General features: G+C 50.9%; 1 protein-coding gene across 4 annotated transcripts in view; it reads right to left on the minus strand.

Moving 5' to 3' along the window:
- Window positions 1-13263, minus strand: part of HFM1 (helicase for meiosis 1) — a 170998-nt gene that overhangs the window by 18917 nt on the left and 138818 nt on the right. For all 4 annotated transcript variants that reach the window (XM_089780526.1, XM_075936496.2, XM_075936502.2 and 1 more), the window contains one exon: window positions 9691-9933. In XM_089780526.1, coding sequence (XP_089636652.1) covers window positions 9691-9933 — 243 coding nt within the window. The remainder of the gene's footprint in view (window positions 1-9690; window positions 9934-13263) is intronic.

The following is a 13263-nucleotide window of genomic DNA, read 5'->3' on the forward strand; positions in this document are numbered from 1 at the left end:
CCACCAGGTGCTCCAACTATGGAATAGGGTCAGCATAATCCTGCTGAGGAGTGTGGTTGGGGCACAGCTGCTTAGTCCTGCCTGGCACTTACAAGGGAATGGAATCGAAGTGCCCCTATAGAGGAGTGTGGTTGGGGCAGGGTGTTTATCCCATTCTGTCCCACCAGGCGCTCCTACCGGGAAGTGGGACAAGCACCCAGGCCCTGTCCATGCTCCTTCACAGAAAAACTCAAACTCCACTCCCTGGTAGGAGTGCCTGGCAGGGCAGAGTGGGACAAGCACCCTGCCCTGATCTCGCTCCCCAGTAAATGCCGGGCGAGATGTGCACGCTGTCAGGAGGGGAAACTTAGCAAGGTCTGCAATTAGGTGTCTCATTGTCAGGAGCCTTTCATGGGTTTGGAATGCCCTCATACTGATAGTCGAGCACTACACCAACGAACTCTAGTCATTATACGGGTACTAATGCTGATTTCTGTTTATCATCAGGATGAGATGCCCACTTGTCCAATAGAACCATGACGATGTCTTGGCCCTAAGACATGGTGAGCCTCCTACCCAACCAGCCATTGAGATACAGGGAAGACCAGGATACCCTGATTTCTGAGGTGGGCTGCCAAGCATTTTATGAATACTCTTAGTGTTGTCACCAGACATAAGGGGATCATAAAAAATGGATAGTGATGTGGGCCCAATATAAAGCAGAAGCAGCACAGGTGGCCTTCAAAGATCACAATATGGAAGTATGAATCCTTCAAGATGAGGCCAGCATCCCAGTGTCCTGGATCTAGGGAGGGGATGACGGAGGCCTGAGAGACCATGTGGAACTCCAACCTTGCTAGACATGTGTTTAAGTCTTGCAGGTTTAGGATGGGGTGCAAGCCTTGGCCTTCTGAATCAAAAAGTACCTGGAATTTTTTGTATCACCACACCCCATTTGTATATACAAAGTGGGCCAAATGAAACATGCATAAAAAGCTTCTAACTCACTGGTTCTGCTTATACTATTAACATACATGTATCACTTTTGTATTTAAAATTATAGTATTGGCTATGTACTTGTATTTGAAACATTTCCTTCTGGGAGACATCAACAGGAGGCTTGCCAGCCTATTCTAAAAGGACTCCTAGTCAAGTGAACAGAAGTACTTAACTGACAGTGGGCCTTGAGTGGTGCCAATCCATATCTGATGAGCTTTTGTATGAATGTTCCGACTAGCATGGGAGCAATAGGATAGATGAAAATGCTGGCATAGTAGGAGCTGCTTCCATAGTCTGTTCTGTTGTGCACTTTTCCCTGGGTTTGGTCCCCTGGAGGGTCCCAAACAGAGGAGGCTTCAGCTCCTGTGGGCAGATGTTCACCAACGATATCTCTGATTGCACAGATGTTGGTTGGTGCCTTTGGGAATACTGTGCAAATCCTGATGTTGTACAGGTGATCTCCATGGGCCATTAGAAGGTTGGTGGTACCACTGCGTTGGGCAGTGCTGTGTACAGAAGTCCATGACCAGCTGCAATGGCTCCTGGTCAGACTCCAAAGCCCAGGATGGAGCCCCACACTTAGTGTGTCTTGGTCTCAGTTATGTTCATCGCCATGGGCTGCACAGAATCTGTACAGCAGGGATGATCCACTACATGTTCAGCAGATCCATACTGGTATCCTGACAACTGATACCAAACACCTGGCAACAAGTGCTGTAAGTGGGAAACAGATCATGAATGGTGCTGGGATGAGGAGTGTTCATGTTGGACAAAGGCCTGGACCAATATATCAAAGACCGGTACCTGTAATCCCAACAACAGCCCTTAAAAATGCAATTCCGCACTGAGACTGAGTGTCTATCATAGAATCACAGAATCCAGTCTTTGGTCCTATCTACGTAAAAAGCAAGTGCATGCCAAACGTCCATTATATGCAATCTGGCTTCCCGCAATGAAGTATGAGGAGCTGGGTAAAATGAAGAGCGTATAATTGGTTCATTAAGGTGGAATGTCGAGTATACTTTAGGAATAAAGGCTGAACTGCTGTGGAAGCAAGCCAAGATGAGCACCTCATTGTTATTGCAGTTGCAGTAGTGCGAGCTGATGTGTCCACCACATCCAAGAAGATCTGCAGACTCGCTTTTGATGCCGTAAAACCCTCCTGCACTAGGGACTTTAAGAGAGGGAGCTTGTTTTCTGGGAGGCACTGAAGAAGCTGCGATATCTGTTCATAATTGTTGAAGTTGTGGTTCGATAGCAAGGTGGCATAATTTGAAATATGTAGGAGAAGGGTCGCCAAGGAGTAAACTTTCCTGCTGAAAATATCTAGCTTTTTGGTATCTGGTGTCTTATACTGTGGTGTCTTGGCCCATTGTTTTGTTGTGTCTACCACCAGCGAGTTTGGCTGCGGATGGTTAAAGAGGAATTCTAAATTCTTGGAAGGGACAAAATATCTCTTGTCCGCTCTCCTGCAGGTTGGTGGTACTGAAGCCGGTGTCTGCCAGATGATGTCTGCCACTTCCATAATGGCTTCATCAATAGGGATGGCCACTTTTGCGCTCTGCCTTGGATGCAAATTTTTTAGCAGTCGATGCTGTTTCATTTATGCTTCTGTTATCTGGATTTCTTGGGACTGAGCCACCCACTTGAAGAGGTCTTGGAACTGCTTAAAATCATCTGGCGGGGATGTGTCCAGTGGGAAAACCGCTAAGTGTCGAAGAGGGTGAATGGTCAGGTACTGGATTTTCAGTCTGATGGTCGTCCACTTCAGAAAACTGCTTCTCTTCCAGGTCTAACTGTTGTGTTGTGGCCCCCGGACTGCGTATTTGAGAAGTCAGGCGACGGTCACAGTGCTGCTGTGGCGGAGAGCGCCCTGCTGATGGTGGACTGTTGCGAGGGCTGATGATGCATACGGTGATGGGAATGTGAATGAGACGAGTACAGAGAAGAATGGCGATACTCGTAATGTCGATTTGACGAATGAGGCAACGAGCACCTACATGATCTATTACTGGTATGTCGCCTCTCGTGACTGACACATGGGGAATAGTAAGAACGTGGCGACCGTCCATATGGTGGAGAGTAGGATCGGTGTCTATAGTAGTCGCTGTAATGTGGGCAGCCACATGAAGAATACTGTCTATAATAGACCTGGTGTCTTAGGCTGTGGTGCTGGTAGGTATGCTGCAGAGATGAGGCATTCATCGGAGGAGGAGAGGGACCTGGTGAAAATTTTGAAAAAGGGGAGTGGGGAGTCCCCTGTCCCCATGCTTTAACTGATGCCTTTGCTGGAGGATCTGCCTGAATAAACTCCGGCTCCCGGCTCCTGCTCCTGTGCCGGTCTTTCAATCAGCTATGGCACTGCTGTATATGCTGGTGCCGGGATTGTTTGGAACTGGGAAGCACCACATGACTCCGGCAACAGTACTTGTTGCGGTGCTGGTGCTGGAAGAGTTCCCTCTGGTGCCACAGCCGCCCCCGCGGTTGTCTGTTGCTCTGGCGACGCTTGTGGGGCTGAATGGAGTGATGCCAGCTCCTTTGAAGGATGTGCACTGCATGTTTGCACCGAGGCTGCCTTCGGTACCGGCAATGTTGCTTGTTGTGTTGCCAGTGCTGGGAGAGTTTCCTCTGGTGCTGCTGCTGCCCGCACGTTTTTTTGCTGCGCTTTTGAAGTTAACCGGTGCAGTGCCGGCGCCTTTGTAACACGGGCATGGGCAGCAGGTTTGTATAATTTTTGGTGGTGCCCCATTAGCCACGCCCCCTACCCTTCTACCCCTGTTAGCCATGTCCCCTGCCCCCATTAGCCACGCCTCTGGAGGTAACATGCTCGGAGCAAGATGGACACATGACCAGAAGTAAAAGGTGTCCTGTCACCCCTCTCGAAGGGCTTTTCCCACCATCTTCCTACCAACAGGGATTAGTTTGGCCCCCACCAAACCCCCCGCATGCAACTATCCATAGGCGTGCGCATGGGGTGTGCTGGCACACCCTAATGTCTCAGGTCGGCTAGCAGCTGCTGGAGGAGAGGGATTTCTGAAGGAGCACCGCAGCCCCTCGCTTTAAATTCCCCGTGGCCATCTACAGGGCACTGAGGAGCAGAGAACACGCATGCGCGGCGTGCTCAAATGCCACGCAACAGGTGAGAGGGGAGATGCCCAGGCGTGGCGTGGCGTGGCGTGATGTCACGGTCCGGGACTTTAAAACCGCGCAGCCTAGCTCCAGAAGCAGCTGGGGCCTGACTACAAACGCCAACCTGCCTGAGCCATTTTTGCGCCCAAGGCCCCGCAGCACAGCCCCTTATGCACCCAGGTGTGCCATTGGCCGTCCCAGCAGCACCACACGCCCGGCCTGGCAGCACCATGTGCTGCCCTGGGGGCGCCCCTGCCCGGCAGCACCGCGTGGCCAGCCTGTTACTTGGGCCAGCTCTGACTCCAGCCCCGTGAATTGGAAGGCAGAAACCGAAGGTAATCGAGGGGAGGGGAAAGGGGAAAAATAAGAGGAAGGGGTGAGAGAGGAAGGGGATTCTGCTGAGGGGAGGGGTGCAGGTCAGGAGAAGAAAGGGGAAGGTACCAAGGGACAGGGTAGAGAAGACACTAACGCCAGGGGGCCAAGTGGAGACAATGAGGAAAAGGGAAGGAGAGGAGGTGTCATTGGAAGGGGGGGACAGGGTGATGCTGGGAGTGGAGAGGGGGGACAGGGTGATGCTGGGAGTGGAGAGGGTAAGGGCATTGGGGATTAAAGGGGAAGGAGGAAGTACTGGGAGCAGGCTTGAAAGAAGGGGTGGGCATGAGGGATGGAGCAGGGCATGTGTGAGGGCACAGGGGCATGAGCGGAATGGGGGCAGAGGGTGGTGAGGGGCTGGGCATCGGAAAAAGAGGGCAAAGGGGGAAGGGGCAGTGCCTGCTGCACCCCCAACCCCTCACCCTCCTCTGCTGTCCTGACTCCTTCCCTTCTCACTGCCCTCAGCCCTCCTGAGACCTGCCCCTCTCCATCAGCCCTTCTCTGCCCCGTGCCCACTCTTCCAGTAGCCTCACTCTGATCATGAGATACCCCTCCTCATCCCCTCTCCTAACACCTCCTTCTACACACCTGCTCTGCCTTTCTCCTCTGGTGCTGGTCCCTCCCCTGTAAGTGTTTGTCCTTCTGCTTCACCTCCAGAATCCTCTGGCACCTGCACCCTCCTGGTGCCTCCCCCTTCCCTCACTGCTCCTGCCCCCTTTGTCCTATTTTTCCCTGATGCCCACCCCCTCACCACCCTCTGCCCGTTCCCCACGCCCCTGTGCCCTCACACATGACTTGCTCCATCTCCGCCTTCCTCATGCCCACCCCCTTTCAAACCTTCTCTCAGCACCTACCTCTCCACCCCCTGCCCCCAATACCCTTACCCTCTCCTCGCCCAGCATCACCCTGTCTCCCTCCCACTGACACCTCCCCTCCTGCCCTTTTCCTCATTGTCTGCACTTGGCTCCCTGGCATTTGTCTCTTCTCCACGCTGTCTCTTGGTGCCTTCCCCTTTCTACTCCTGACCTGTCCTTCTTCCCTCAGCACAAGCCTCTTCCTCTCCCACCACTTCCTCCTATTTTTCCTCCCCCCCACCTTCTGCCTTCCAGTTTGCGGGGCAGCGGGGCTGGAGTTTGTGATCAGGCCCTGCTGCCCTGCTGTCCATTGAGGGGACATAGACTGCTCCGGCGGCTGCTTCCCGTTTCTTTTGGGGCTGTGGAGCCTGGGCGTCCGCCCTGCGGGGTTGCCTGCCAGATCCCAGCTGCTGCAGGAGAGTGGGCACCTCCCTGAGCTCACCCCACTGCCCCGGGCCCGGGCGGACTCCCTCCCCCTTATCTGCCACGCTGCCAGCATTTAAAATACCCGGCACGGCGTGAGCATGCGCCGCAAGAGTGCGGGGATGGGGCTGGCCTGCTGCGCCTGCTCACTGTAGCATCTGCCCAGGGGCAAGGCCTCTGCATCCCGGCACTCCTCTCTGGCGCGCAGTGTGTGCATGCACCGCAAGGGCACAGGGCTGGGGCTAGCCTGCCGCGACAGCTTGCTGTGGCGTGACCAGTGGCGGAGCTCCTGTGCTCCGTCACATTGGGACTGTGGGCACCCCATTACAAGTCGTCTCCTCTGGGGATGCTCTGGAGCCGGGGAGCGGGGAGGGGAGGAGCAATATTCAGAGACAGGGGAGAGACCCAGCTCCAAATATTGGTGGAGCAGGGACCCCAGCTCTAAATATTGCTGGAGCCTGGGCACCACGAGCTCATATAACTCACCGCCCATGAACACGGGTGCTATCTGTTGGCACCGAGGCTGCTTCTGTCACCGAGTAAGCTCTATTGGATGCCGCAGCCTTTTTCCCTTTAGTCCACAACCCAAATGGTGAGGATCCAAGTTTACCTCCCACTATTCTTTCAGGTGGGAGTGATTGGGCAGGGGAGATTTTTTTTCTTGATTCCACAAGTAGCTCGAGGGAAGAAATCCTTCTCTTGTGGTTCCCCCTCCCCCCCGCTGTTCAGCATACCCTGCATTGGGATCCTTGGCGAAAAGGAACATTTTAAGATGCATTTCCCTGTCTTGATGAGTGTGGGCTGTCATCTTAGAGCAGTGCCCGCACTTGTGGGCAATGTGGATCTCTCCTAGGCAGCGTACACAGGCTGAATGCCCGTCTGAAACTGGCATGGGCTCATGGCACTGGGCACACTTTTTAAACCCTGGAGATCCAGGAATGACTGGGTTAAACCTTTTCTTTTAAAAGAACAAGTTTGTTTGTTAAATCCCTACTGAACTGTTAGTCAGTGACCGTGGGGAGCCGTGGGAAGCTACGGATTGAATGAAGTGCTAACAAGAGTCCTTTTTTCCCCTCTGTTTTGTATATGTGACGGGGCTGGCCAGCCCTGCACTGAAACTGGGGGCGGAGAGCCCGTCTATTGGGTAGAAAACGCCCCTCCCCCGCAGCCCAAGTATAAAAGGCTGCAGGGCTGCTCAGTTGGGGGTTGCCACTGGAGAGGAAGGAGCTTCTCTCCAGACACTGGAGCCACAGCCATTGCAGCTGGAACTAGAGGTGCTGGACCAGGTACCCCTGCCGCTGTTGTTGCTGGGTCGAGCCAGACCGCAACGCCAGCTGCACGGTGCAGCCTCCTGAGAAGCCGTCGCTGCCCCAGCCACTGCGGATTCCCAAGCCACGCCTGCCAAGGTTGATGCTGTCACCAGATCCGCATCCACAGGTGGGACCACTGGCGGACAAGGCGAGGGGGTAGGAAGCAACCCAGGGCAGGGACCAGGAAAAGACCCAGTGGGCTCAGTGAGTTTCAGGGAGAACTCCCCCCTGAGCCAGTGGTGGGAGCCACCCGCCACTGATAGGGCCCTGGGTTGGGGCCCCTCTATCCCTTCCTTCCAGATCCCAGATGACGAGGGGATCCCAGAAAGGACTAGGCCGCTGGGCCTGCACAGAAAGGTCTAGGCTGCTGGGCCTGCAGTTAAAGAACCCGACTTTGGTGTTAAAGGGGACGGGGCTGGTGACCCCGCCACAGTAGATAAGAGAATAACAGGCAACAAAAGATGGCTAACTATTTACAATTAACTAATTATAGGTTCCCCAAGGGGAAGAAGAACTACTGAGGGGATGAGAGAATGGAAGTGCTGTCTGCGTCCAGGGACGATTGAGAGGAATTGAAAGGTAAGACGAGTGCACGCGAAGATCAAAGAGCACGAACCGCGCGTGCTGCATACTGAAAACAGCTATGCAAAGCCTCTGAGTTGCAGTGCCAGGACAAGCCTGACACCATGAGTGGAGCAGCCACAGAGACCAGTCGAAGAAGAACCCTTTTCTTTCTGTCCCAGAGAGGACGCCCTCCACTTTTGAGGAGATGCCGGGTCTGAAGGAGGTATTGACTCGGCTTGCACAGGGTGAAGAGCCTTATCGAATAATACCATTCGGAGGTGCATCTCCCTGTCGCGCCACGCTCTGGCCATGAGTTTAGTGCAATGGGAGCACTTCTGCAGCACATGGCTCTCACCAAGGCACCTGATGCACGAAGAATGGCCATCGGAGGCCGGCATCGTGTCTCGGCAGAGATTATATTTCTTGAAGCCAGGGGAACCTGGCATGTTGCAATTACTGTTGTCTTGGGCTTTCGTCCCCTTTGGGGAGATTTTAAGCCGTAATTATACACAGTCTGAGAGAAAAACTTGTGTTTTTTTTTAAACTAGAACAAGGAGAATGACTACGACTAACAATTAACTAACTCTAACTAACTACTACTAACTAACTAACTATTTATAACTATTCTAGGTTCTGACGAGGAGAATGCAGAACTCAGGGAAACTCCGTCTGCGACCCACAGCGGTTGAGAGGAACTGGAGGGGGCCGGATCGCACACAAGACAACATGTGCGAATGGTGCGAGACTGCACTGCATATGCATGATCCGGCCAACTTCGGCTACTCAAAATCTCCAGACTGCGTTGCCGGGACCCGACACCTACAGTGGAGCACCCACAGGGACCACTCAAAGAAAAAGAAAAAAAAATGTAAGTACCCCCCCTTTTTTTAAAAAAAATTATAAGTACCCCCAGTACCTACAGTTTTCAGACATACAATTTTTTTTTCTACCATTGCAACACATTTGTTTAAACAATTTAATTGTAGCCGGGCAGGTGATGAAATTTTTGGATGTAAAAAGTATAAAAGAAAGTGCTGTAAAACTTAAAACAAAAATTCAGTTTTCTCCAGATTTCAGTTGTGTAGACGTACTCCCCAGACTTCTCTCGAGTACCCCTAAAGGTACTTGTACCAATGGTTGAGAAACACTGGTTCAGAGCACTGTTTCTCAACTTTTTTTTATAAAGTACCCCTTTAAAAAAAATTATAAGTACCCCCAATGCACCCACCCCTTCCACAGAGCCAGGCATTCCCAGCTCCCCTGCTCCAACCTAATGCCCTTCCTCCTCTGGAACCTTCCCCACTCTAACCCAATGTCCCTCCCCCAGAGCCAGGCACCCCTAGTGCCCCCCTCTCCACCCTCCCCCTCCCACAGAGCCAGGCACTGGAGGTATGGGTAACCCTATCTTTAAAGTGGCTGCTTCTGCCACCTGGCCCTGGCTTGGAGGCTTGATTGCACAGGGAGCACGTGGCCCGACAGCACCAGTGTAATGTAGAAAGCTGCTACCTTATAGGAATGTGCTACTGGTAGCATTTTCTTATTTGTATGATCATAAGGAAATGCTCCTATAGGAAACTGCTATCAGAAATAGCACAATCCTACAGGGAGCAGTTCCATACAGTACTACATTACACCGGTTCACCACTCGCCGTGACGCGTGGGGCTATGTGCTCTGCTCCCACCCCAGCGTGGTGGCCCCTTAGCATGGCGCCCGGGAACAACTGCTCCCCCCATTCCACCTTGCTATGCCTCTGCCTTCTCACTGGAAGCTGAACCCCAACTACCATTTGCAGAGGATGGGTTACTCTTCATGGGTCATGCTTGCCGCCAGCCCCGGGTTTACCCTTGAAAGGGGCAATGGCCTCTGCTGGGCTGCTTCTTTCACCATCCTTTTGTGTACTGGCAGTGAAAATCTGACTGGGGCTGCCACAATGAGGACAGTGGGACAATGCCAGGAAAATGGACAAGTGTTAATTTGAAGATTATCTGATATTTGATTATCTCCATTTGATACAGACAGTGACAATTATAAATAATTAGTTACACCAAAATAATTTTACCTAAATCTTCTCTACTCTCCATACCAGTGAAAAAGCTGCTGGCATGTATTAATCTGTCATCATCAAAATCATTCCAAACTTCATCTCCCAATTCAAAGTTCACATTCAAAGACTCTGAAAACCAAGAGCTGCTTTTATCTGCATCAGTCAAATTATTCATTAAAGATTCTTTAAGATTTTTCTTTGACGTCATCATCTGATAGCTCTCCTTGCTTACAGTCACAGACTGTTTCCAAGTGAAATCTGTAACACAATTATAATAGGGGTGTAAACCACTGGATTGCATGCTTAAGACTTTTCAACGTAGAAAAAAAAAAGCACTGTATATTAGCTTTTTCTCAATATTATTTTAAGAAAAGTCTTTTTCATTCCAAAATCCAGGACACTTACAAAACACTATTTCAAGTAACCTCTGATTTTTTTTCCAGTGTGAGAATTATGGTCTGATGGAGTACAAGTTTAACATGGACGAGCTCAGTTCCTTTACTCCATTTCCTACCCCATTCGTTTGCTCTTCATTCACTTTATTTTGTCTTACTCAGTATAAATTCACTATTTAGTCCCTCGCCTATAAATTCAACCCATCAGGAACTAATCATAGCAGACTGACATATTTTAAACCATTTAAAAACCATTTAACTAAAATATGTTACTTAACATATTTTAAAAATATTTTTCCAGAGGCTAGGCAAGGATTTATTTGCCCACTCCCCATCCAGTCCACCTTTCCCACTTCAATCTCCCCACACACATCCACTTATTTCTCTTCATAACTCATAATCTCTTTTTCCAGCCCCTCTTCATTCTTTTTTTTCCTATCCATTCTTTCTCTCCTTCCCACATCCACTTCCAGACTTGGAAATCAAGACTTCTGAGATCACCTACAAAATATGAACTAAATGTAAAACAATGTAACATATCTGCTGAATTTGAAGGTAGCCTGAAATAGCTCTGTAAAAACTATTATCTGTCAATTCATCTTAGTGGAGTGTTTGCTCAGACGTCCCGATGATGACAATTTTTTCAAACTTAACAATGTTACTATTTTGCCATTGATCATTTGAACCGAAACATCAACAAATATACCCATCCATAGTTGTTGAATAGAGTGGCAAATTGAGTGCTGTATGGAATGAAATTGCTGTTAAGGATTGATGTGAGAAGAAAAAACGGTTACTTACTTTTGTAACTGTTCTTCAAGATGTGTTGCTCATGTCCATTCCACAAAGGTGTGTGCACGCTGCGTGCACGTATCATCAGAAGTATTTCCCTTACAGTACCCGTTGGGCCAACAAGGAAGCCCCCTGGAGTAGTGCCGCTATATCAGCTAATATATACCCCTGCTGGCCCTCCACCAGCCTCGATACCAGACTATTCCAAAGAAGGGGAAGTGAGTGGGATTTGGAATGGACATGAGCAACATATCTCGAAGAACAACAATTACAACAGTGCACTGGCACTGGCAACACAACAAGCAACATTGCCGGCACCGAAGGCAGCCTCGGTGCAAACATGCAGTGCACATCCTTCAAAGGAGCTGGCATCACTCCATTCAGCCCCACAAGCGTCGCCGGAGCAACAGACAACCGCGGGGGCGGCTGTGGCACCAGAGGGAACTCTTCCAGCACCAGCACCTTCAACTGAATGGAGGACAGCTCTACTAAGGGTCATGTCCTCCCTAGCATGATGAGCCAGAGCATAACAGTTAGCAAAGGTTTGAATTGAAGGCTATGTGGCAGCCCTATAGATGTCCAAGATAGGCATATGGGCCACAAACACAGTGGAGAAGGCCTGTGCCCTACTGGAGTGAGCTGTGAGAGGAGGGGCTGGTAATCCAGACAGACTATAGCACTCCTTGATGCTGGGGGTTATCCATGAAGAGATTCTCTGAGTAGAGACTTGAGCCTTTCCACTATTGCCACAGAAAAATGAGGGAATTTACAAAAGGGCTTTGTTCTGTCTAAATAAAAAGCCAATGCTCTCCTAACATCTATAGTGTGTAAAGCCTGTTCTTTGCCAGAGGTGTGGGGCTTGGGATAAAAAAACTGGAGAAAAATGTCCTGGGAGACATGAAACTGAGACACCACCTTTGACAGGAAAGCAGGATGGGGGTGTAGCTTAATCTTATCCTTGAAAAAGACTGTATAAGGGGTGTCAGAGGTAAGGGCCTTTAGGTCTGACACCTGCCTTGCTGACATGATGGCTTCAAGAAACGACACCTTCCAGGAGAGGTGCAGTAATTAACAGGTAGCTGAAGGTTCAAAGGGGGGAGGGTCCCATAAGCCTGGTCAGGACCTAGTTGAGGTCCCACTGAGGGACAGGTTGGCCGATATGCGGGTAGAGCCTGTCCAGTCCCTTCAGAAACTGATGGATCATGTGATGCGCAAAAAGCATTGTGCTGCAGAAGCCCATGTGGAAGATGGAAATAGCCACCAAGCGAACCCTGATCAATGAAGAGGACAGTCCCTGAGCTTGAGGAGATAGTCCAGAACCAGTGGGACCTGGGTGTCCATAGGAGAAATCCCCTTCTGAGCAACCCAGATAGCAAAATGCTTCCATTTAGCCAAATAGGTAGCTCTAGTGGAAGGTTTCCTATTCCCCAGCAGTACATCCTGCACCCATTCTGAGCACAGTAGCTCCGCCGCTGTCAGCCATGGAGCTTCCAGGCCATTAGGTGTACAGTCCCTGCAGGTACAGATGGCGAAGCCTGCATTATGAGGTCTGGACACAGGGGAAGGGAAATCAGTCTCTCAAAAGAGCGGCTCAGCAAAGTCATGAACCAATGCTGCATGGGCCAGGTTGGTGCAATGAGAATGAGGGAGGACCCTAGTTCCCTCCCTCTGAGAAGCACCTTGTGCTCAAGCGGGAACAGGGGAAATGAATAGAGCAGGCCCTTGGGCCAGGAGGTGGTGAGGGCATCTACTAAGGCCCAGACCCATGAGGGAACAGAACCTGGGGCACTTCCTGTTCTGATGAGTCACAAACAGGTACAAGAGGGGAAACCCCCACTTCTAGAAGACCTGGAGGGCCACATCCCCCTTAAGGGACCACTTGTGTCTGGCAAAGGACCTGCTCAGATGGTTCGCCAGAGTATTCTGAATCCCAGAGAAGTAGGGAACTATCGGGTGAATATCCTCCCTGATACACAGCTCCCAGAGATGGAGGGCTTCCTGACACAGAGGAGGGGACCGTGCCTCACAGTATCTGTTTATATAGGACACTGCTGATGTATTGTCAGACAGGATGAGAATCATCCTGCCCAAGTCAGGGAAGGAAGGCCTGCACATGAGGCAGACCACCCGCAGTTCTCTGACATTTATATGCAAAGAGAGTTCCTTCTGTATCCACATACCTTGCATCTGTATATCACCAAAATGGGCCTCCCATCTGGTGTCGGAGATGTCTGTCTCCTGCCGCAGGGTCAGGAAGGGCCTGGAGAATGGAACTCCGGAAGGCAGCTATCAGCCCCAGGAGGCCCATGCATTTCCTGGCTGTGGTCATAGGAAATGCCTACTTGGCTATCACACCTTCCTTGATAACCAGAAAGCGGGACCTGGGAAGGGAGGCCATGGC

Source organism: Pelodiscus sinensis, chromosome 9 (assembly GCF_052426305.1).
Source record: "Pelodiscus sinensis isolate ZL-2025 chromosome 9, ASM5242630v1, whole genome shotgun sequence".
NCBI classification, from domain to species: domain Eukaryota; kingdom Metazoa; phylum Chordata; order Testudines; family Trionychidae; genus Pelodiscus; species Pelodiscus sinensis.